Source organism: Carcharodon carcharias, chromosome 13, assembly GCF_017639515.1.
Source record: "Carcharodon carcharias isolate sCarCar2 chromosome 13, sCarCar2.pri, whole genome shotgun sequence".
NCBI classification, from domain to species: domain Eukaryota; kingdom Metazoa; phylum Chordata; class Chondrichthyes; order Lamniformes; family Lamnidae; genus Carcharodon; species Carcharodon carcharias.
In genome coordinates this window covers 1474452-1500478 of record NC_054479.1, presented here as the reverse complement: position 1 = coordinate 1500478, position 26027 = coordinate 1474452, and the positions used below count along the sequence as shown (strand labels likewise).

Genomic DNA, 26027 nt, shown 5'->3' with positions numbered 1-26027 from the left:
CCTGAGGCACAGAGCTGTTATTAAAAATAATGAAAATGTGTCCCCTCATGTGAGTATATCACATGAGCAGGGACATATCAAATATGAGTTTTAAAAGTTTTTTTTCAAATCACTGGTGGAAACCTCATCCTGCCCAAGGATGAGGTTTCATCAAAAATGCAAAGGCTGCTTGGCCTTTTTGCCCATCTGCCTACCAAACGGTTAAATGGGCAGCAAAAAATTCAAATCAATTCATTGATTAAGGGCCTTAATAGGCCTCTTAATTGTCGGCTGGGTGCCTTGTCGCCTCTTGTGTGTGCCCACCGAGCGAAATATCATGAGAGCACGCAATGACGTTGGGCAAGCGCACTATTTTACTTTCGTTTGGGTAGGTGCGCGCCCACCTGACAAGAGAAAAATTCAGCCTCTGAAGTCTGGGTGGTGGTTTTTATGACAAAGAATATTGAAGAAAAGATCTTACCTGATTGAAGCCTACTTCTCTGGCTAGCCTGCCATCCCCTCTGCTAGGCTCACTTTTTTTGTGAAGTCTCAGGATGTGGATGTTGCTGGCAAGGCTGGCATTGACCATCACTAATGATTTTATACAACTGTGGGAAAACCTTCATTGATGAAGAACTAGAGTCACATATGGGATGGCATGTTTCCTTTCCCAAAGGACATTAGTAAATCATTAGGTTTTTATGACAATCCAAGAGCTTTACAGTGACTCCTATTAATGCTTTTTATGATCACATAAACTGTGCACAGCATTGTACAAATATGGTGGCCAAGGGACATACATGATTATACTATCTCAGAAAATTAAAATCCTTTTGTGTAGATCCGACAAAAATGAGACTCTTCCAAATGGCTGTAGTTGATACTGCTATCCTTCTAGGTTGTCTCACTTGGTACTGGCTTGGTGTTGTCTTAGGAAAACAGGGTCTTTAAAGGTACAGAGATTATTGAACCAGGCAGATCTTTTGTGATTAAGTTTGCTCTTGATGAATTTTGAAGCAAATAAAGAATTTCATGAACAATGAACATCACCACATCTCAGTATTACTGTTGGATATGTTCAAGGGAAAAGGCTATAATCCCTCAGATGCAGGAACAATCAGTCCCTGAACTTCTTTTTGCACATCTCTATAAGAACTTCATGCAGAAGTTTGACATATGGATCAGGACCTGCACTCAGGGCAGGATTTATTGACTGATTATTTTAATGCACTGGAATAATTTTTAAACACAAATCTAATTAGAGTTAGATATCTGTGATACGGTAATTTTCTTTCTTTTATTATTCATATATATTTATTTTAATGAATTAGCAATGTACCTGAAACAAATTTCCTTATGGATAATTTATGTATGGATAATAATGAAGTGAATTGAATTGAAAAGTGAGTGAACTGAATTATTGCCAGATTATTGAATTATATTCAGATTCTAAAGCTGCTATGATAGAATTTGAGTTGATAATCTCTGGAATACCAGCTCTGGCCTCTTAAGTACTAATCCAGTAAAATAACCATGACATTATTACCCTTCTTGTAGCCATTTTGGCTTCTTTCAATGGGAGCACAATAATGCAGGGTTGCAGTGAAGTTTGGGAAGCCACCATGCTCCTCTTCCCGCCCCCACGGAAACTTCCAGCAGAGGGCAAGATCCAGAATAGCCATTTCCAGGCTTTCTCTCTGCATTGCCGGTGGAAGGAATGCACCGGAAAGCCCTTACAGATTCAGGGCCTTTATGTCTTATCATGTGACCAGCTCTCCAATATGAAAGAAAAATGTGCCATAGCGATATCATAGTTCAGCTATTAAAAAAGAAATATGTCAGACTGTTAAAGAATAGTGAATTGTTAATGAATACCAGACTGATTCCTGGGATGGCAGAATTGACGTATGAGGAGAGATTGGGCCGACCAGGTCTGTATTCACTGGAGTTTAGAAGAATGAGAGGAGATCTCATTGAAACATCTACAATTCTGACAGGGCTAGACAGACTGGATACATGGATGATGTTTCCTCTGGCTGGGGGTCTAGAACAAGAGGTCACCGTCTCAGGATATGGGGTAGACCATTTAGGACTGAAATGAAGAGAAACTTCTTCACCCAGAGTGTGGTGAACCTGTGGAATTCGCTACCATAGAAGTCTGTGGAGGCCAAGTCCCTGAATATATTTAAGAAGGAAATGGATTTCTGGATTCTAAAGGTGTCAAGTGGTATGGAGCAGGAGTATGGAGATGAGATAGAGGGTCAGCCATGATTATATTGAATGGCAAAGCAGGCTTGAGGCACAGAGTGGCCTAGTCCTGCTCCTATTTTCTATGTAATAGTGTTTCCATTTGTAGGTTTTCTCAAGAATCTGAACACCTCATTTGATGAAATGCAGGCCATCAGTAGAGCAGGGGCTGGAATGTTAAAGTTTGTGGAGGCCGTCATGGGCTACTGTGATGTGGCTAGAGAAATCAAACCGAAACGAGAAAAAGTATGTATCACTCTCAGCAAAGGTAATGTCATAGTGCTTTCTGCAATCATACATTTCTTTTACATTTATCAAAGAATGATCTTTTATGGCAGCCAGATTTAATATTTCTCTCCCTGAATCATGATCTGTTGGATGTGGAATGAAAGCCAACTGAATATATTTGATATTTCTGTAGGTTGCCAGGTTAGAACGAAATTACTATCAAAGCAAACGGGATCTGGAAAAGATCCAGGCAGAGCTGGCAGCCATACAGAGGGAGCTTCAAGCCTTGAGTAATCGTTACGAGGCTGCAATGAGAGACAAGCAACAACTTCAAGAAGAAGCAGAAATCATGGAACGGAGATTAGTGGCTGCAGACAAACTAATCTCTGGATTGGGATCTGAAAATGTTCGGTCAGTCCTGTCAACAAATGCTCAATGCATCAAAACTAGGGGGTGTAAATTATCCTTGGTAGGGGAAATGGGTGATGGTGAATTGGCATCCTGTTTTACGGGTTCCCTAATTTTCCTCTTCACAATGTCAGTGGTGACATGCCTCAGGTGGTATTCGTAATGTACCAGCTATCGTCCAAGACCAATTTCACCCCCTTATAATTTGTGTTTATCTTTATTTCCTGATTCAGTTTTGTACAGGTGTTACAGTATTTGGGGTTTGTGCAAAAATCAACGGCATGAACTGTTTTTTGATTTTCAGTCTAGAGTTGGCATTTGTAACCTCACTGGGTTCGTGAGGACCTGGCCTCACCTTCCTCTTTCTCAATTTGCCATTTGAGAAACTCTATTTTAAAGCTGTACTATTTGAATTCTGTTAAAATGTGGGTTAATGTTTCATTGTATAGCCGAGATTATACTTTAAACATTATTTTGGCGCAGTGTAGAAGTTCTAAATTATGGGCAAAATCTTGCCTTTGACAGGCAGGCTTAGCAGAGGCAGTCGGAAAGCCGGCCTATGTGGGCGGGGGGAGGAGGGTGAGCGGGGCAAGTGCGCGCTTGATAATCTCCCTGAGGCACAGAGCTGCCTCAGGAAGATGAAGGGTTATGTAAAAAAAAAAATTAAAAATGTAATAAGACAGTTCTCCTTATGTGACTCTGTCACATGAGCAGGGACATGTTATTAATTAAATTTTAAAATTTTATTTTATTTTTATTTGCTTTAGGAAACCTTATCCTGCCTGTGGATGAAGTTTCCTAAAAAGTGCAAAGGCCGCTTGACCTTTTTGCCTGCTCGCCAGCCACAAGGTTGGACAGGCAGTGAAAAATGTAACTTAATTGATAATTTAATGGCCCTAACAGGCCTTTTCATTGTCGGCAGGCACGCTGGTGTTTCCCTGCGCGCCCGCCGACTGAACTGTTACATGACTGCACTTTGGTGTTGGGACCCTCGCCCGACATAAACGCTGTCATTTTACACTCGAGCGGGCAGGTGTGCACCCACCCGCCAAGGTGAAAATTCTGCCCTATGTGTTGACACTGACAAAGCAGTGTTTATTGCTCATCTTTGACTGCCCTGATGGCATTAACAGTCACCTAGATTGTTGGACTAGAATCCCATACTGGATTGGACTGGGGAAGGCTGACAGATTCCCTTCCCTGATGGAGATTAGTGAAGCAGCTGGATTTTTTGATTATTCAGAGGCTTCGATGGTCATTTTCTGGTGACAACTCCCAAATTATTAGATTTATTGAATTCAGTTTCATAACTTGCCATAGTGAGATTTGCACTGATGGCATCTGGGCTACTGATCAAGTACCAAAATCACCAAGCTAGCAGCTATCCTGTAATAGTGTAATCAGTTCATTTTCCTTATCAGCACATTGTCGCTGCCTGCCAAGATTTTACTGACCTGATGATACTGCCCATTTCTCCTGCAATCTTCTGATCCCAGCTGACACAGAAATGGGCAGTGCAGCATCTTCCATCTAACTCCAAAGAGCGGAGAAGAGCCAGGGGCGGAGGACAGGGTACGCCCCCATTTTGCGGTGTTAGCAGCTGACTTCAGATAGCTTTTTAAAGGTCTCTTAATGAATGAGTGTGAGTTAGTGAATCGGTGTGAATGAATGGGTAGGTAGGTGAGTTTTTCACAGAATGTAGGTGTTGCTGGCTAGGCCAGCATTTATTGCCCATCCCTAACTGGCCTTGAGAAGGTGGTGATTAGCCTCCTTCTTGAACCGCTGCAGTTCGTGTGGTGTAGGTACACCCACAGTGCTGTTGGGGGGGGAGTTCCAGGATTTTGAACCAATGACAGTGAAGGATTGGCAACACAGTTCCAAGTCAGGATGGTGTGTCTTGCGGGGACAACTTGCAGGTGGTGGTGTTCCCATGCACCTGCTGTCCTTGTCCTTCTACATGGTTGAGGTTGTGGGTTTGGAAGGTGCTGTTGAAGGAGCCTTGGTGAGTTGCTGCAGTGCATCTTGTAGATGGTACACACTGCTGCTACTGTGCGTCAGTGGTGGAGGGAGTGAATGTTGAAGGTGGTCAATGGTCCTGACTGGATAGGTGGGTGTGGGTAGTTGGGAGAGGTGGGTAGGTGGGTGAGTGAGTAGGGTAGGTGGGTGAGTGAGTAGTTGGGTCAGGGATTTAGTTGGTGGTCAGGAATGCAGTTTGTTGGTCAGGAGATGCAGTCAGATTGGGGAGATACTCAAGTGGTTGAGGGTAGTCAGGTGGTTGGTCACATCGAGTTGGGCAGGCATTCACGTTGGGGCAGGGTGGTAGTTGGAGTCATGTTTGGTGAGTGGGGAGTTTTAAGTAACAATGTTCTTTGAAAAAATCTGGTCTGCAGTTAGCAGTTAACTGGTATTTACTTAAAGTAAGTTAATAAATAGTAATTTGGTGGCACAGGACTTGAGTTTTATTAAAAAAAGACTTTTGCTGAAGGTTTTCGTCTTGCATTGTCTGGACAATTCACCAGAACACCAAATGTAAAGGGAACAACAATTTATAATATTTGAGAAGAGAGTGCTTATTGGTTGGCAAGTGGACTCTGACTGACAGAGACATTGCTGATGGTGACTGTCAATTAACTGCCAAGCATTGTTTGAAATTTAAACCAGGCAGCTTGACTCTGATTGATCAAGGCATTGCCCTGAGGAATGAACCAGCGAATGGCTATCACTTATTTTGTTTAGCTGAAACAGGTGCAATGTGTGCATAGGTAGAAAGAGGGATGAGGCCCTACAAGCAGAATTTAGGGAGCGAAAAAGCAAATTGAAAAACAGGACCTCAAAGGTAGTAATCTCTGGATTACTTCCGGTGCCACGTGCCAGCGAGTATAGAAATAGGAGGTTAGTCCAGATGAATGTGTGGTTGGAAAGAAGGTGCAGGAGGCAGGGCTTTAGATTCCTGGGACATTGGGACCGTTTCTGGGTGCGGGTGGGACTTGTACAAGGTGGACGGGTTGCACTTGAACCGGAATGGGACCAACATCCTTGCGGGGTGGTTTGCTAGTGCCGTTGGGGAGGGTTTAAACTAACTTGGCAGGGGGATGGGATCCTGAGAGGAGGTTTAGCAGGGGGAGATGCACAGCCAAAATTAGAAGAGAGAGCAAGTGAGTCTGGAAGGCAAAGAAATTAGAGGGCAGTTAAGGCACAAGGGAGTTTGGCAAGGTTGGATGGTATTATTTTAATGCAAGGAGTCTGATGAATAAGGCAGATGAGTTGAGGGCACAAATTAACACATGGAAGTATGATGTCATTGCTGTCACAGAGACATAGTTGAGAGAGGGGCAGGATTGGCAGCTCAATATTCCAGGACATAGGGTCTTCAGGCAAGCCAGGGAAGGAGGTAAAAGAGGAGGCAGTATCACAATATTGATCAAGGAATCAATTATAGCAGTAAGGAGGGATGACATCTTAGAAGGCTCCTCAAATGAAGCCATATGGATAGAACTTAAAAACAAAAAAGGAGCAGTCACATTGCTGGGAGTGTACTATAAGCTGTCAGAAAGAAATAGAAGAGCAGATATATAGGCAGAAGTGTAAAAGTAATAGGGTAGTAATAGTGGGAGATTTCAACTTCCCCAACATTAACTGGGTTAGTCATAGTGTGATAGGTTTAGAGGGAGTGGAATTCTTAAAATGCATCCAGGAGAGCTTTTTAAGCCAGTACGTAGAAGATCCCACAAGAGAGGGGGCAATCCTGGACTTAATTTTAGGGAATGAAACTGGGCAAGTGGTAGAGGTATCAGTGGGGGAACATTTTGCAGATAGTGATCATAACTCCGTTAGATTCAAGGTTGTTATGGAAAAGGACAAGTATGGGCCAGAAATCAGTGTCCCTTAAGGTAGTGGGATAGATAGATAAGGTGGTTTAGAAGGCATATGGGATCCTTGCCCACGATCCACCAGTCTTTGGGATGTACAGCCTACATACCTATCATCACACTGGCACTGAAATTCATATGCAACATTATACATTTGTGTGATAGGCAGAACATCTTTTGGCTTGACAGCAGCATCATGTTAGTGGTTAATTGCACTCGTGTTCCTACTGTACAGTAAAAGTGTGAAACAGCTAGCTTCACCTGTTGCTCAAATTTTGAGACATTTTGTTCTTCCAAGGTAATCTGAGGCAAACTGGGCACTTTTCAGGGCCGAAGGTGATAGCCTTAGGCCTTTTCATGAGGGTCCTATTTACAAGGTTGCTAATAAGACCAATCTTATAGTGTGTGGAACTGTAAGAATCCCAAAGTGTATATTGACCAGTGAAGGTAGGCTTGCGGTAGACTGTGGTAGGGAACCCGCCCCCCCCCACAAACCCGGCAGATTTTTCAACTAGAACTTCAAGGAAAAAGAGTTCATTTGACTGCTCCATTTCAATGGTGAATTTGAGTGCAGGATGGAGCCCATTCAGACATGTAAGGAAAGTATTACATGGAGCTGCAGATTTAATTATAGCAAACGTATCATCCACAAATTGGAACGATGCGAGAGGTAGGAGGTTAGGTATCATTCCACCGAAGACACGTTTCTCATGGAACCCAACAAAAATGTTTGCGAGGAGCTGGGTCTGGATGGGATCCCGTGGCAACACCATCCATTTGGGCATACATGTGGTCATGAAAACTGAACTCAACTGCTTGAGTTGCCGAGTTCATAAGTTCAATAAATACTGATTCACGCATTGTTGATGGGTCTTGATCACCATGATATAGTGCTACAGTGCAAATATGGCTTTCTTAAGTGGAACATTGGTGAATAGGCTAGCAATGTCAAGCGAGCACATCGACACAGCACTGCTATCGGTATGCAAGTCCTCTTTGGCCTTTGCAAATGTGAAGGACTCGTTCACCGTGTATGTGGAAAATTTGTTCAAAACTGTTTGTAACAATTTGCCCAACCATTTGGCCAATTCATGTTGTGCGGAACTGGTCATAGATAAGATAGTGTGTAGAGAGACATCACTTTTGTGTGTCTTGGTCAACTGGTCAATATACATATTGGGATTCTTCCAGTTCCACGCGCTATAAGATTGGTCTTATGAGACCAAGCCATATGCTCACCATGCAAGCTTGATGCCAAAATAGAACACATCAAAGGGATCCTGCAGGATAATGGCTACCCTGATCAGATCATTTCGCGTTATATATCACACAAACTCTTTTGGCATTAAAAAGTCTACCTCAGATTACCCTGGAAGGACAAAACGTCTCAAAAATTTGAGCACCGGATGAAGCTAGCTGTTTCACATTGCTACTATGCAGCAGCAACATGAGTGGTGTTCGCCACTAACATGATGCTGCCGTCAAGCCAAAAAGATGTTCTGCCTATCACACAAATGAGTAATGTTGTATATGAATTTCAGTGCCATTGTGATGCTAGGTATGTAGTCTGTACATCCCAAAGACTGGCGGATCGTATCAAACAGCATGTCCCTTCCACTGTTCACTAAGTGTAAGATACTGCCATACTCAACCAGCATGTGTTTGCAAAACTCAAAACACAGTGTCCAACATTAAATGTGATTCTGCAATTGGACAACATTTGCTAAATAATCCTCAGTATGCTAGGAATTATGCTGACAACCAATTTAAGATTGTCAGTTGGGTTTGCAATGTGGTTCATTTGCGTGTACTGGCAGCTACATATACTAATACCCAGAGCCCTGTTCTTCGTGGACAAAAAGAACATGTACAAGCTGAGTGAGTGGGCAAATGCATGACAGATGCAGTATAATGTGGATAAATATGAGGTTATCCACTTTGGTAGCAAAAACAGGAAGGCAGATTATTATCTGAATGGCTATAAATAGAGAGAGGGGAATGTGCAACGAGACCTGGGTGTCCTTATGCACCAGTCACTGAAGGTAAGCATGTAGGTGCAGCAGGCAGTAAAGAAGGCAAAATAGTATGTTGCCCTTCATAGCCAGAGGATTTGAGTAAAGGAACAGGGATGTCTTGCTGCAATTGTACAGGGCCTTGGTGAGAACACACCTGGAATACTGTGTGCAGTTTTGGTCTCCTTATCTGAGGAATGATGTACTTGCTATAGAGGGACTGCAGCGAAGGTTTGCCAACTGATTCCTGGGATGGCAGGACTGACATATGAGGAGAGATTAAGTCGATTAGGATTATATTCGCTGGAGTTCAGAATGAGGGGGGATCTCATAGAAACCTATACAATTCTAACAGGACTAGGCAGGGTAGGTGCAGGAAGAATGTTCCCGATGGTGGGGGAGACAGAACCATGGGTCACAGTCTGAGGATATGGGGTAAACCATTTAGGACTGAGATGAGGAGAAATTTCTTCACCCAGAGAGTGTTGAGCCTGTGGAATTCGTTACCACAGAAAGTAGCTGAGACCAAAACATTGTATGTTTTCAAGAAGGAGTTAGATATAGCTCTTGGGGCGAAAGGGTACGGGAAGAAAGCGGGAGCAGGCTGTTGAGTTGGATGATCCGCCATGATCATAATGAATGGCGGAGCAGGCTCAAAGGGCCAAAAGGCCTACTGCTCCTAGTTTCTATACATTACGCTGTTTCAGCTAAACAAAATAAGTGACAGCTATTCACTAGTTCATTTCTCAGGACAGTGCCTTGACCAATCAGAGTCAAGCTGCCTGGTTTAAATTTCAAACAATGCTTGGCAGTTAATTGACAGTCACCATCAATTGGTGCACCCTACATGGCAACATGCTCGGCCCCGATGTTATACTGGGTCTTGAGGTGGCCCAGGTGCATAGTGGTCTTCCGTCTGAACGTTCTCCTGTTCAGACGGAATTCCACATTGGCCCTGAGCCCTCCCGCGGGTGTCGGTGCCCCACAATATGAGCCACCTCGGGGAAATGCCCATCGTGTCATTTAGCATGGCACTGAGGAGTTTCCTGTATGAACTTCTGCTGCACACCCTTGCCCTCGCCTGCCGCTCGGACACGCCCTGGCGTGCCTTGTTGCAGTCCGGCGGTGGAGGTCCCCACTGGGAGGCCCTCTACAGAGGTGTCCTCCCACTTTCCACTGGGGACCTGGGGTGGAGGGTGTTGCATGCAGCAGTCCTCTATAATCGTCAAATATGTCGGTTCACGGACTCCCAGGATACCTGCCCTTTTTCTGGTCTTGTGCAGTCCGTGGACCATGTCTATATTAATTGTTGTAGGCTGCACTCCCTTTTCAGTTACTTAAAACACCTTCTATTACTGTTTTGTTTGTACTTCAGTCCCATGCTCCTGATCTAAGGGCACCCGGTGCAGAGGGGGGCTGGGAAGGAGGAGGACCTATTTGTGAACCTTCTCCTGGGCTTGGCCACGTTAGCCATTAACAGGTCCAGGCAGCGGGCGATCGAGGGGGCTGTCCCAACCAACTGTTTGGCCGTCTTCCGTGGCTACGTTCGCGGCCAGGTGTCCCTGGAGAGGGAGCACGCTGTGTCTGCTGACACTGTTGAGGCGTTCCGTGCCCGGTGGGCACCTCGGGGCCTGGGGTGCTTTATCGACCCTCTTACTCACATTTTGATTTGATGTTTATAAGTTTTCTTTAAACTTTGTCTTTGGTTTTACAGCTAACCTGACTTAGGGACTGTGTTTACTTTATCCCTCATTTTGTTGATTTAGTTTATTAGGTTGGCTTTAAAAGAGCTACATGGCAACAACTCTACCAATGAGAGCCTACTTGCCAGCCAATCAGCACCCTCTTCTTATATAGTATAAATTGTTGTTCCCTTTGCGTTTGGTACTCCTGCAAATTGCCCTGATCAGTGTAAGGCTAAAAGCTTCAACAAAAAAAAGTCTCCTTTTTCAGCAATACTTAAGTTAATAAATTAAGGTAAGTATCTTCCAGACTTAGCCAGGGATAAACAAGCTCTACTGGAGAGCAGCTGATTAGTTAAATTGTTAACTTAGTTAAAATAAGGTTAATTGGCTGACTAGTCTAAACTAGTCTCAGCGCCAAAGACTATAAATATAAAGGTCTGGGTGCAGCTCTGTAAACAGTGCAGATTGAAAGCAGAGTGAAGTGAACTGATAAGAGTTTGGTGAATGGGGAGTTTGGGACTGTACTGTTGGGATGGTTTATACCTGAACCGTGCTGGAACCAGTGTTCTAGCAAGCTATGTAATTAGGGAAGTAGAGTGGGGGAAGGAGTTGCTCTTTCTTTTCTATTGTTTTCTTACTTCGATGCAGCAGAAGGAGCTGGTTAATGAGTAACTGGTAAGCTAATTAGGAATTAAGAAATGTAAAACTCTTAGTTGAATGTGATATTAGCATTTAATAAGCACAGTAACTTGTAGCATACATTGGAACTATTCTAAGTTATTTAAGAAAGTAATTAAATTAACTAAATAACATAAATGACAAGGACAGGACAGTGTTGCAGCTGTGGAATGTTGATACTTCTGAACGCCAGTGCAATCCAGAGCAAATGTGTCTGCAGGAAGTGTAAGCAGTTAGAGGAATTCTAGATCAGGATTATTGATCTGGAAGCAGAACTGCAGATACTGTACAACATCAGGGAGGGGGAGAAATATCTGGACACTTTGTACCAGAAGATGGTCATACCTCTTAGAATAGGGCTGTCTGTTTTGGTCAGCAGTGAGGGACAGGAGGGTGTGACCATGAGTGAGGCAAGTATAGGGACCAAGCAAACAGTAGTGGAGGAGCCTCATACTTTGCAATTGTCAAACAGGTTTGAGGTGCTTGCAATCTATGCGGACAAAAGCAAGACCTGCAGGGTGGATGAGCAGACTGGCCATGGCACCATGATGCAGGAAGCTGTTCAAGCAGGGGGAGCAAAAATGAATGTCATGGTAGTAGGGGACAGTAAAGTCAGGGGATAGACACTTTTTTGCAGCCAAGAGCGAGAATCCAGAAGGCTGAGTTGTCTGCCTGGTGCCAGAGTTTGGGATATCTGCTCAGGACTGAAGAGAAGCTTGCAATTAGAGCGGCAGGATCCTGTTGTCGTGTCCATGTAGGTACCAAAGATATGGGTAGAACTAGGAAAAAGGTTCTGTATAAAGAGTATGAGAAGCTAATCATCTCTGGATTATTACCTGAGCCACGTGCAAATTGGCCTAGGGTAAATAAAGTTAGAGAGCTGAATGCACAGCTCAAAGACTAGTGTGGGAGAAGGTGGGTTCTGGTTTGTGAGGCACTGGCACCTGTACTGGGGAAAATGGGGGCTCTACTGTTGGGGCATCTATACCTGAACCGTTTTAGAACCAATGTTCTAGCAAACCACGTTACTAGGAAAGTAGAGAGGGTTTTAAACTTAAAAAGTGGGGGCAAGGGAGCAAATTTGGGAAGATATAAATCAAAGCATAGAGACGAGACAAGAGAAAAAGGTATTAATATGAGAAATGATAAACAGACTATGAGAAGGGACAGAGAGTACAAATCTAAGAGTTAATCAGCAGATAAGGCTAAATGCTACAAAAATAATAAAAGGACAACCATAGGCTGTGCACTTGCATGCACACAGCATTCAAAACAAAACAGATGAACTGATAGCTCAAATAGAAATAAACAAGTATGATACGATAGCCATTAGAGAGACATGGCTGCAGGTTGATGTAGATTTGCACCTGAAAATTGAAGGGTACATGACATTTAGGAAGGATAAGAAACTAGGAAAAGGCGTTAGGGTAGCTCTGTTAATTAATGTTAATTAATGATGGGTATTAGCAGAGTAGAGAGGGATGATCTAAGTTCAGGAAACCAAGATGTAGGTTTGGGTAGAGATGAAAAATGATAAGTCACTTGTGGGAATGGTGTATAGGCCACCTAATAGTAACCACATGGTAGGATGAGGTATAAAGGAAGAGATAATGGGAGCTTGTCAGAAAGGTACACCGATAATCATGGAGGATTTTAATCTACATATAGACTGGAAAAATCAGATTCCGCCCTGAACTCAGGGTCAGAGACACTTGCGGAGGGGCCAGGGCAGCAGGAACTCAGCCTATCGGAAGTTTAAACTTTGTGGGCAATTCCTATGGATGGCTGCACCTCAGGAATTCTGCAAGGCCCTAATGCGCATCATCCGATGTGCATCCCATCTCCGACAACCTGAAGACTGGAAGATTTGGGCCAGTGTCTCTTTGAGAAAGGAAAAAATCCCTGACTAGTACAGACTGGTAATGAAAGATGGCGCTAATTGGAAGCAAAGAAGTTGACTTTGCAGAATGCATAGAGATATGTTTTTCTTTACACATATTCTTTTTTTCCATCATGACATGGCCCATCATCATCTTGCAGTGATAGCACATCAAATCTTCGTTCCTGTGCCTTGTAACACATTCTTGAAAGACATTTCCTTTGGATGTTAGTTTGATTTAGAAGTAATACTAATGATAATCAAAGAAAATCTATCTCAAGAAAGGAATAACTTGCATTGATTTAGCACCTTGCATGGTCTTGCACCACCTCAAAGTGTATAACAGCCAGTCAATTAATTATTAAGTGCAGTCACTATTGTTTATATAGGCAAATAATGCAGCCAATTTATGTACAGCCAGCAGTGGAGGCAAATGAATATTTTTTTCTGTTTATGGTAGTACTGTTTAAAGGATGAAGGGCTCTATTAATTCAGGAATTGGAAAGCAGTTCAGTTGGCACACCATAATCAATAAATAATTACTCTCCAATTTAAATTGAAATTCAAATATCAGCATTAGTTTTTAGTATGGATCATAATCCCTTAAGACTGAGTTAAAATATTTAATTAAACATGGTATATAGAAATTTTGCTGCTGTCTGAGCATAAGAAAAGCATTCATCTTCAATTTCCGCCCCTCAGATGGACAAAGGACTTGGAGGATCTAAAGATACGTCGAGTGAGATTACTTGGAGATTGTCTGATTTGTGCTGCTTTTCTGAGCTATGAAGGGGCTTTTAGCTCAGAGTTCCGCAGTGAAATGATTTACCGTGAATGGCAGAATGATGTACTGAAACGTGAAATTCCTTTGAGTCAACCGTTTCGTTTGGAAAACTTGCTTACAGATGAAGTTGAAATCAGCAGGTCTGTTGCATCATAGTACAAATATAATTATATTGCTGCTGTTAAATTATGCCCATATGCCTGAAAACCACAGCTTTACAGATAATGTAATGACTGGAGCTAATTTTCCTCTTTGAATTTTGGTTTCATAATAGAAGTGGAAAGACTTGTATTTATATAATGCCTTTCTCAACCTCAAGCCAATTCAAGGCACTTTACTACAATGAACAGATCATCTATATTTTCCTTAAGCTTTCCTCCTCGCTGTCAACCACAAAGCCATTTTTTGTATCATCTGCAAACTTCTTTACATTCCCCTACATTTATATAAACTGCAAAAAGCAAGTGTCCCAGTACTGAGCCTTGTGAAACCCCAGTGGTAACAGTCCTTTAGTCCCAAAAATACCTGTCAATCATAACCCTTAGTTTCTTGTCTCTCAGCCTTTTCTGGATCCAATTTGCCACTCTCCCTTGGATCCCACGAGTTTTTATTTGTTGACCAGCTTGCCATGTAGGACCTTGTTAAAAGCCTTGGTAAAATCCATGTAGGCACATCCATTGCAATGCTGTCATCAACCCTACTTGTTACCACCTCAAAACTATTCAACCAAGTTAGTCAGAACATGACCTTCCCTTTACAAATCCATATTAACTTTCCTTGATTAATCTGTGCCTTTCTAAATGAAGGTTTATACTGTCCCTTGGAGTTTGTTCTAATAATTTGCTCACAACTGAAGTTAAACTAACCGACCTATGGGCAGAATCATCCCAGGTTTACATTGAGTGCTGTAGTGGCCGGCGGTGATGGCAGATTTTCACGCTGTCTTGCCCCAAACCCACCACATTACTTACGCATTCCCAGGAACAACTATTTCCATGACGGCTGGCTCTCATTCCCCCACCATGCCATCACCTTGCTGCTTCATCACACCGGGTGCCATATTTAAAGTCCAGCCTCGGTGTTTCCACCCAACAGCTACTGCAGGGAAGAAGTCCACGAAAGGCAAAAAGATTGCAGCTCCTAGGCTTAATGACACATCACTGGAAGGCCATTTGGACGCTGTAGAGGCCTGCTGCGATGTTCTCTACACCCGCTCTAGGCAGCAGGACTGGCAACGACATCATCAATCCAGCATGGCAGGCAGTGACAGCAGTAGCCACTGCCAATGCTGCACAGAAGAGGTTGTCCATCCAATGCAGATAGAGGATGAATAACCTCATCCATGCAGCCAGGATAAGGCAAACATCTATTCATTCTAAACTCACACACAAGCCCATCACACGTTCACTGGCATCTCACTCACTGTCAGCTCAAGGGACATCACTATCCATACTCTCACACTCCCTCACATGTCCATCTGGCCTCATTTCCTCTGGAGACTGCCTCCTCGGCCATCTTGAGGCCACTTGCACAGGTCAATATGTGCCACCACAATCATCCTGGGATACCCCCCTCCCCTCTAGTACAGCCCTCCCCCTGCAGCCTCTTCCATTGCCAGAAGCTGCTTCTCCCCCTTTCCCTAAGCAAGACCTTGCCCTGCAGCCATTGAAAAGCCACCTATGTATGGCTAATCTGGTAGGAGACCTACCCTTGAGCCCTCCTAAAAGCGATGTGATGCTCTCTGTGAAGCATGGCACTGCTGACTGCGAGTGCTGACCGAAGCAAGGTAGGTAAACAAACCTTGAAGTCCCAAGCGAAGTGCAGCCTGCTAGGCACTCATTGCTTATGTGCTGTTGTGAAACACATCAACATATTTTCCCACTGATGTGGGCAGACTATCCAGTTGGCGGGGTCGGGTCAGGTGGAGGGGATAAGTCCAGTGGGCAGGCCTAATAATGATATACTGATGTGTTACAATGAGGTTCCTGATGGTGGGAAACACGGCCTGCCATCGGTAGGCTGAGCGCTCGATCGCAAACTGGTTTCACGCCGTTGTGAAACCAATCGCGTCATATTGTCCACTCATGCCACCGAACACACTCGACACTGGCGGGCACGGAAAATCCTGGCCCCAATTACTCAGATTATCCCTTCCTCCCCTTTTAAACAACTGCACAGTGTTGGCAGTTCCCCATTCCTCTGTCACCACTCCTGCAACCAGTGAGGATTGAAACATGATGGCCAAAGCCTCTGCAATTTTCTCCCTTGCTTCTTCTGACAACTTTGGATATATTTCACAGAATCTCACAGTGCAGAAGAGGCCCTTTGGCCCATCAAGTCTGCACCGACACGTGAGAAACACCTGACCTACCTACCTAACCCCATTTACCAGCACCTGACCCATAGCCTTGAATGTTATGATGTGCCAAGTGCTCATCCAGGTACTTTTTAAAGGATGTGAGGCAACCCGCCTCCACCACCCTCCCAGGCAGCGCATTCCAGACCGTCACCACCCTCTGGGTAAAAAAGTTTTTCCTCACATCCCCCCTAAACCTCCTGCCCCTCACCTTGAACTTAAGTCCCCTCATGACTGACCCTTCAACTAAGGGGAACAGCTGTTCCCTAACTACCTGTCCATGCCCCTCATAAACTTGTACACCTCGATCAGGTTGCCCCTCAGTCTTCTCTGCTCCATCGAAAACAACCCAAGTTTATCCAACCTCTCTTCATAACTTAAATGTTTCATCCCAGGCAACATCCTGGTGAATCTCCTCTGCACCCCCTCCAGTGCAATCACATCCTTCCTATAATGTGGCAACCAGAACTGCACACAGTACTCCAGCTGTGGCCTCACCAAAGTTCTATACAACTCCAACATGACCTCCCTACTTTTGTAATCTATGCCTCAATTGATAAAGGCAAGTGTCCCATATGCCTTTTTCACCACCCCACTAACATGCCCCTCTGCCTTCAGAGATCTATGGACACACACGCCAAGGTCCCTTTGTTCCTCAGAACTTCCTAGTGTCATGCCGTTCATTGAATACTTACTTGTCAAATTACTCCTTCCAAAGTGTATCACCTCACACTTTTCAGGGTTAAATTCCATCTGCCAATTATCTGCCCATTTGACCATCCCATCTATATCTTCCTGTAGCCCAAGACACTCAACTTTACTGTTAACCACCCGGCCAGTCTTTGTGTCACCTGCAAACTTACTAATTCTACCCCCCACATAGTCATCTATGTCATTTATATAAATGACAAATAATAGGGGACCGAGCACAGATCCCTGTGGTACGCCAGTGGACACTGGCTTCCAGTCACTAAAGCATCCTTCTTTTATCACCCTTTCATCCAGGCCTGACAACTTATCTATTTTCAAAGATGTGAAACCCTTTAATATTTCCTCTCTTACAATGTCTATCCCATGTAATATTTCACACTATTCCTCCTTAACTACGATGTCATCATTGACCCCCTCTTTTGTGAAGGCAGCTGCAAAGTATTCATGAAAAACCTTAACCCATCCTCGACCTCCACACGTCATCTTTTTGGTCCCTAATGGATCCTACTCTTTCTTTAGTCATATTCCTGATCTTTATGTACTTGTAAAACATTTTTGGATTTTCCTTAATTACTTGCCTGTATTTTTTCATGCCCCCCTCTTTGTGTTCCTAATTTCCCTTTTAATTTCACCTCTAAATTTTCAATACTTTCTAGGCTTTCTGTTGTATTAAGTTCTTGGTATCTGACATAAGCTTCCCATTTTGCTTTATCTTACACTTAATGCACTTTGTTATTGAGGGGGCCCTAGATTTGGCTGTCTAATCCTTTTTCTTTGAAAGATGTGATGTGACATATGTGCACATACTTTCTACAATATAGAAAATGTTTAATATAATGGAATCAGGCTGGTTAGTCTTTATTTTGCAGTATGAAGATTTGTTTTATTCTTGTGGATTCAGGTGGGGTTCAGAAGGTTTGCCACCTGATGAACTCTCTGTTCAGAATGGAATCCTTACAACACAGGCTAGTCGATTCCCATTGTGTATTGACCCTCAGCAACAAGCCTTAAACTGGATTAAGAGAAAGGAAGCAAAGACCAATCTGAAGGTAAAGTTAAGGTTTCTGTCCAAATGCACTTAGCCATTCACCAACCTTGTGTATATTATTAATACAACATTCATCTTTGACCTGTTGTTATAGTCTGTTTTTAGTTCTTTACTGAATTATTCCATTACAGAACTTAGGTAGCCTTTTTTTTAAACTAATATACTAGGAAATGTGATAAATGGTAATTGTACCTGATCTCTTCCAGATCTCTTCATTTAATGATCCCGATTTCCTGAAACAATTAGAGATGGCCATCAAGTATGGATTTCCCTTCCTGTTCCACGATGTGGATGAATACATTGATCCAGTGATTGATAATGTCCTGGAAAAGAACATTGAAGGACAACAAGGGCGTTATTTTGTTAAGCTCGGTGACAAGGAGGTTGACTATGATCCTAACTTCAAAATGTACCTCAACACAAAGCTGTCAAACCCCAAGTACCAGCCTTCAGTTTTTGGGAAATCCATGGTGATAAATTATACTGGTAAGTTCTACTGCAGCCTGTTTCGCCTCATCAAAACCTCGCATCATGTGTCCACTACAAATTTAACTATACTTAGTGTAGAAATTCTCTCTACCTTTTTTTTATTCATTCATGGGAGGTGGGTGTCATTGGCTAGGCCAGCATTTATTGCCCAACCCTAATTGCCTTGAGAAGGTGGTGGTCAGTTGCCTTCTTGAACAACCTCAGTGCATGTGGGTTTGGTGGGTACACCCACAGTGCCATTAGGGAAAGAGTTCCAGTATTTTGACCCAGCGACAGTGAAGGAACGGTGATATATTTCCAAGTCAGGATGGTGAGTGACTTGGAGGGGAACTTCCAGGCGGTAGTGTTCCCATGTATCTGCTACCCTTGTCCTTCTGGATGGTAGTGGTCATGGGTTTGTAAGGTGCTGTCTAAGAAGCCTTGGTGAGTTCCTACAGTGCATCTTGTAGATGGTACACACTGCTGCCACTGTGCGTCGGTGGTGTAGGGAATTAATGTTTGTGGATGGGGTGCAAATCAAGCGGGCTGCTTTGACCTGGATAGTGTCAAGTTTCTTGAGTTTTGTTGGAGCTGCACTCATCCAGGCAAGTGGAGAGTATTCTATCACACTCTTGACTTATACCTTGTAGATGGTGGACAGGCTTTGGGGAGTCAGGAGATGAGTTACTCGTTGCAGGATTCCGAGTCTCTGACCCGCTCTTGTAGACACGGTATTTATATAGATAGTCCAGTTCAGTTTATGGTCAATGGTAAGCCCCAGGATGTTGATAGTGGGGGATTCAGCAATGGTAATGCCATTGAATATCAAGAGGCGAGAGTTAGACTCTCTTTTGTTGATGATCATTGCCCGGCACTTGTGTGACGTGAATGTTACTTGGCACTTGTCAGTCCAAGCCTGGATATTGTCCAGATCTTGCTGCATTTGGATATGGACTGCTTCAGTATCTGAGGAGTCATGAATGGTGCTGAACATCAGTGAACATCCCCACTTCTGACCTTATGATGGAAGGGAGGTTATTGATGAAGCAGCTGAAGATGGTCTGGCTGAGGACACTACCCTGAGGAACTCCTGCAATGATGTCCTGGAGCTGAGATGATTGACCTCCAACAACCACATCCTCCTTTGTGCTAGGCATGACTCCAACCAGTGAAGAGTTTTCATCTTGATTCCCTGGAGTACATGAAACCTTTGTTCCTTGATCAAACTTTTACTTGTCTCCAGTAATTTAAGGGCAAACATATGCGAAAGAATACTGGAAAGATTGTTTGTTTGGTGTGGCAGCAAAGCTGGTAAGCCCACATTTATTTCCCATCCTTAATTGCCCCTGAGAAAGTGGTGGTGAACCTCCTTCTTGTACTATTGCAGACTAGTGATGAGGTTATTCCCACGGTAATGCTTGTTAGAGAGTTCCAGGATACTGACCCAGTGAGTATCCAGAAACAGTGATACATGTCTTCAATTGGAATGTGAGACTTGGAAGAGATGATATCCCCATAAAGTTGCTGTTTTTATCCTTCGTTGTGATAAAATTTGCAGTGGGATATGCTGGAGCCCGACTAACCACCTAGATTTAATTATAATTCCAACTTCTGTTGACAAGTTTTACTGGTGCTTCTGAAGATCGATTCTAAAATAGTAGCCTCCTTAAGGTGTCTGCTTAGAATAAAAATAATGTGATCCCTGTGGAGACTAGTAACTTGAAAGAAATGAACTTCCCAATCAACCCCACTGGAAGAAATTGATGGACAATATTTCACTTTTCAAAACTTCTACTGTAACAATCGAACATAAAAACATAGAAAATAGGAGCAGGTGTAGATCATTCAGCCCTTTGAGCCTGCTCCACCATTCAATATGATCACTGCTGTTCCTCTGTCTGAATGCTGTATTCCTGCACTTTCTTCATACCAATCGACACCTTTAGAGTGCAGAAATCTATTTCCTTCCTAAATATATTCAGGGACTTGGCCTCCACAGCCTTCTGTGGTAGAGAATTCCACAGGTTCACCACCCTCTGAGTGAAGAAGTTTCTCCTCATCTCAATCCTAAATGGTCTACCCCTAATCCTGAGATTGTGACCCCCTTGTTCTAGAACCCCCAGCTAGCTGAAATATCACCCGTGTATCCAGTCTGTCCATCCCTGTCAGAATTTTACATGTTTCAATAAGATCTCACGTTCTTCTGAACTCCAATGAATACAGGCCTCATCGACTCTTTCTCTCTTCATTCGACAATCCTGACGTCTCAGGAATCAGTTTGGTGAACTTTCGCTGTACACCCTCTATGGCAAGTATATCCTTTCTAAGTAAGGAGGCCAACACTACACACACTACTCCAGGTGTGGTCTCACCAAGGCCCTGAATAGCTGCAGTAAGTCATCCTTGCCCCTGTACTCAAGTCCTCTCACAATGAAGGCCAACATACCATTTGCCACCTTAACTGCTTGCTGCACCTGCATGCATGCTTTCAGTGATTGGTGTACAAGTTCACCCAGGTCCCTTTGTACATCAGCACTTCCCAATCTATCACCATTTAAATAATACTTGCCATTCTGTTTTTACTACCGAAGTGGATAACTTCACACTTATCCACGTTATACTGCATCTGCCAATTTGTCCACTCACTCAACCTGTCTAAATCGCCTTGAAGCCTCTTAACATCCTCCTCATCACTCACACCCCCATCAAGTTTTGTGTCATCAGCAAACTTGGAAATATTACACTTGGTTCCCTCATCCAAATCATTGATAAATATTGTGAATAGCTGGGGCCCAAACACTGATCCCTGCATACCCACACTAGTCCCCGCCTGCCACTCTGAAAAAGACCCATTTATTCCTGCACTCTGTTTCCTCTCTGCTAACCGATTCTTAATCCATGCCAATATATTATCCCTAATCCCATATGTTTTAATTTTACACACTAACCTCTTACGTGGGACCTTATCAAAAGCTTTCTGAAAATCCAAATACACCACATCTACTGGTTCTCCGTTATCTATTCTGCTAGTTGCATCCTTAACAAACTCCTGTAGATTTGTCAAATATGACTTCCCTTTCATAAATCCATGTTGACTTTGTCTAATCCCCTTGATTTTGTACGTGTCCTGTTATCACATCCTTTATAATTGACTCCAGCATTTTTCCTACCACTGATGTTAGGCTAACCAAAATCAACAGGCAAATTGTATTCACTAGAAGCCATAAATTACAAATTATATAGCTGATGTCACAAAGGTAAAGCTTAAGAATTTCTCAGCTAGCCCTTTTTAGCACATACGTGGCACCATGTGTCAGTCCCAAAGTCCTTCTGGATTCTATCTCCCCTGGTAGAGTTCAGCTATCTTTCTTCACACAGGTTTTGATCATTAAGTAGGCTCTGACAACAGCTTTACTCCATCTGAGTTCCATGGAGCCGATTATCATCAACAAGATGCACTTGTGCGGAATCTCCTTCACTCAGTTCATTATGGTCCTGATGTTGCAGTTTTCCTAGAGCGACCTTCATCTGATCACTCAATAACCCTCGGCACATGGTATGGTTGGCTCTGGTAATATCCACCCAGCTCCTCACTATGCCTGGTCTGTTCACATAGCCCTTTAGGTTTCAATTTTTTCAGCTGATTCACATACACTATTACACAACCACTGTCCTAGTCTGACCACCAGCTCAAATCCAATCTCCCAGATTTGATAATTTTTCGCAATTAGCTTCTGTTTCCCTAACAACCTATCTGAGACTGATTTCTCAGAAGTCTGACGTCAGTGTTGAAATCCAATTAACAAACACCTCCCAGAAATTGACTTGGTTTCTGTTTCAGTTAGGGACTGTCTCAAAAACACAGCCTTTGAAATTCCAGTCAAAGCAGACCACAGCTTGCAAATGACTGATTTCATCACATGAGCAATAGTTATGTTTATATTATTGAAGTAATATAGATTAAAGTTAAAACTGGGGTTTCTTGCTGAATTTCTCTCTTCCTGCAGTGACATTAAGTGGCTTGGAAGATCAGTTACTGAGTGTTATTGTGGCATTTGAACGGAAAGAACTTGAGGAACAGAGGGAACGTTTGATCAAAGAGACCAGTGAGAACAAAAAACTTCTGAAGGATCTCGAGGATTCTCTTCTACGTGAATTAGCAACTTCCACTGGCAACATGCTGGACAATGTCGAACTTGTTGAAACCCTAGAAGAGACCAAGACTAAAGCCACTGAGGTAAATAGATTACAGGAGAGCTTTCACAACAAAAACAAAAATAGCTGGAAAAACTCAGCAGGTCTGACAGCATCAGTGGAGTGGAAGACAGAGTTAATGTTTCGAGCCCGTGTGACCCTTCATCAGAATTGAAGAGAAATAGAAATGAGATGAAATATAAGCTGTTTAAGGGGGTTGGGACAGGTAGAGCTTAATAGAGGGCCCGTGATAGGTGGAGGGAAAGAAGAGATTACCAAAGATGTCATAGACAAAAGGACAAAGGGGTGTTGACGGTGGCGATGTTAGCTAAAGGATGTGATAATGGTGACATTAAGGGTAGAATGAGCAAGTGACAGATGGCCCTAGTGGGGGTTGGGGGTTACATCTTCCCTTCATCACCCCCTACAGCTCAATCCTGTACCACAGCACCTTCCCATGCAACCGTAGAAGGTACAACACCTGCCCCTTTACTTCCCCCTCCTCACCGTCCAAACACTCCTTTCAAGTGAAGCAGCATTTCACTTGCACTTCCCTCAATTTGGTCTACTGCATTTGCTGCTCCCAATGCGGTTTCCTCTACAAAAACAGAAACAGAAATACCTGGAAAAACTCAGCAGGTCTGGCAGCATCGTTGGAGAAGAGCACAGTTGACGTTTCGAATCCTCATTGTATTTCCACCCATTATCTCTACCTTTTAGCTTTTTTAGTATTCCTTCACCCCTACCCCACCTCACTAGAACTATCTGTACCTTGTTTATCCTGCTTTCTACCCTTAATTAACACATTCCTTTAGATAATATCACCACCTTCAACACCTCCTTTGTCCTTTTGTCTGTGACAACTTTTGGTTATCTCCACCTATTACTGGCTTCTTGTCCCAACAAACCACTCCTCCCCCCCCAAACCAGCTTATATTTCACCCCTTTCCTATTTTTACTTAGTTCTGTTGAAGGGTCATGAGGACTCGAAACGTCAACTGTGCTCTTCTCCAACGATGCTGCCAGACCTGCTGAGTTTTTCCAGGTATTTCTGTTAATGTTTTTGTTTTGGATTTCCAGCATCTGCCGTTCTTTGCTTTTATCTTGCAGTTTCCTCTACATTGGAAAGACCAAACGCAGACTGGGTGACCGCTTTGCGGAACACCTTTGGTCTGTCCGCAAGCATGACCTAGACCTCCCTGTCGCTTGCCATTTCAACATTCCACCCTGCTCTCTTGCCCACATGTCTGTCCTTGGCTTGCTGCATCGTTCCAGTGAAGCCCAACGCAAACTGGAGGAACAGCACCTCATCTTCCGACTAGGCACTTTATAGCCTTCCGGACTGAATATTGAGTTCAACAATTTTAGATCATGAACTTTCTCCTCCATCCCCACCCACTTTCTGATCCCCTTTCTTCTAATAATTGTTACATATATTTTTCTTTTCCCACCTATCTCTATTATTATTTTAAAATTTATTTCCATCCATTGTTTTCGCCAATTTCGATCCCCCCGCCCAACCCCCACTAGGGCTATCTGTCCCTTGCTTGCCCTGCTTTCTGCCCTTAATGTCACCATTAGCACATCCTTTAGCTAATATCACCACCATCAACACCCCTTTGTCCTTTTGTTTATGACATCTTTGGTAATCACCCCTTTGCCTCCACTAGCTCTCCATACAGCTCTCCCTGTCCCACACCTCCCCCCTTAAACAGCTTCTATTTTTCCTCAGTTCTGATGAAGAGTCATACGGACTCGAAAAGTTAACTCTGTCTTCCACTCCACAGATGCTGTCAGACCTGCTGAGTTTTTCCAGCTATTTTTGTTTTTGTTTCAGATTTCCAGCATCCGCAGTATTTTGCTTTATTTGACTGAAAATGGTGTTTTTGTGCTGTCCCACCCTGCCTTTTGCTGTTGGATGGTTGTAGATAATCCATCCCCTTGTTGTGTTCCTAAACGCAAATGTTTTAACGTCGTCTTTTGTACTGATGTGCTGCCTCCCCCATCTTGAGGATAGGGACTGTGGAACCACCTCCTCATGTTAGTTGTTTAATTCCCCACCACCATTCATGACTGGATGTGGCAGGGCTTCAAAGCTTAGATCTAATCTGTTGGTTGTGGGATTGCTTAACTCTGACTATTGCATACTGCTTATGCTGTTTGGCAAACATCTAGCCCTATGTTGTAGCTTCACTGGATGGGCACCTCATTTTGCACCCTTCATGGAACCCAGGTTGATCTCTGGCTTGATGGTGATGGTAGAGTGGGGGGATCTGCCAGGACATGAAGTTACAGATTGTCACTGCATATAATTTTGCTGCCACTGATGGCCCACAGTGCCTCATGGATACCCAGTTTTGTTCTGCTAGATCTGTCCTGAAACTATCCTATTTAGCATGGTGGTAGTGCCACACAACACAATGAATGGTATCCTCATTGTGAAGATGGGCTCTGCAAGGACAATGTGGTCGTTACTCACTCTTACCAATATGTCATGGACTGATGCATCTGTGATGTGTCGATTGGTGAGGACAAGGTCAGATAGGTTTTCCCTCTTGATGGCTTCTCACCATCTGCTGCAGGCCTGGACTTGAACAACTCACTCAGTGGTGATGGTACGGAGACAATCTTGGTGATTGACATTGAAGTCTCCCACCCAGAGCACATAGTATGAGAGGCTCAAGGATTGGTCTCAGAATACCTAGACCAAGAGGAATATTAGTCAAATCTCCCGATTAGTACACAGTGACTGCTGGCAGAGTGGATATGTGTGTGAGTGATTGTTGATGTAGCCTGCTAATACAAAGATGAATCCTTTTGAAAAAGTGTTTGGAGGGGGAGGCTATCTGAACCTTTACTTAGTGAACCAATATTGCTGGAGCATGCAGTATGCAATGGAGAAACCCCTGACCAGTTAATTGTGCCTCAGTACAGTCTCTCCAATCACTTCTGTGATCTCAAATTCATGAAATATTTGCACCTTATTTACTGTTAATTCTAGTTGTACCTTTTTGCATGTTGTAAACAAAGAGCAAACTGTGTTCACGTATTACAGTCAGCTTAACCAAGTGTGTTTAGAACTGGTAACAGGTCATGTAATATCAGTCTAATCTGATAACTTGGTAAATATTAACCCAGTGTGAACTATTACTTTTTGGCAGGTGATGGAAAAACTGATACTGGCTGAAAAGACTGCAGTAGATATTGACAAATTACGTGATGGATACCGACCAGCAGCCAAAAGGGGTGCAATTTTGTTTTTTGTCCTAGCAGAGATGGCACTAGTTAACAGCATGTACCAGTATTCCTTGGCATCATTCCTCGAGGTCTTTGATTTATCTCTCCGCAAATCTTTGCCTGACTCTATACTTCAAAAGCGACTGAGGAACATCATGAAAGCGTTGACCCTTAATATGTACAACTATGGCTGCACAGGTCAGTGCCGCTATACTACCACCTTTCTGCAGCTTTTGTTTAGTTG

General features: G+C 43.4%; 1 protein-coding gene across 1 annotated transcript in view; it reads left to right on the top strand.

Annotated features, from left to right (window-relative positions):
• The window catches only part of dnah10 (dynein axonemal heavy chain 10), a 317805-nt gene that overhangs the window by 239895 nt on the left and 51883 nt on the right, over nucleotides 1-26027 (top strand). Inside the window, exons 59-65 of the mRNA XM_041203322.1 lie at nucleotides 2336-2472; nucleotides 2648-2865; nucleotides 13688-13909; nucleotides 17738-17885; nucleotides 18091-18370; nucleotides 22360-22589; nucleotides 25708-25981. Coding sequence (XP_041059256.1) covers nucleotides 2336-2472; nucleotides 2648-2865; nucleotides 13688-13909; nucleotides 17738-17885; nucleotides 18091-18370; nucleotides 22360-22589; nucleotides 25708-25981 — 1509 coding nt within the window. The remainder of the gene's footprint in view (nucleotides 1-2335; nucleotides 2473-2647; nucleotides 2866-13687; nucleotides 13910-17737; nucleotides 17886-18090; nucleotides 18371-22359; nucleotides 22590-25707; nucleotides 25982-26027) is intronic.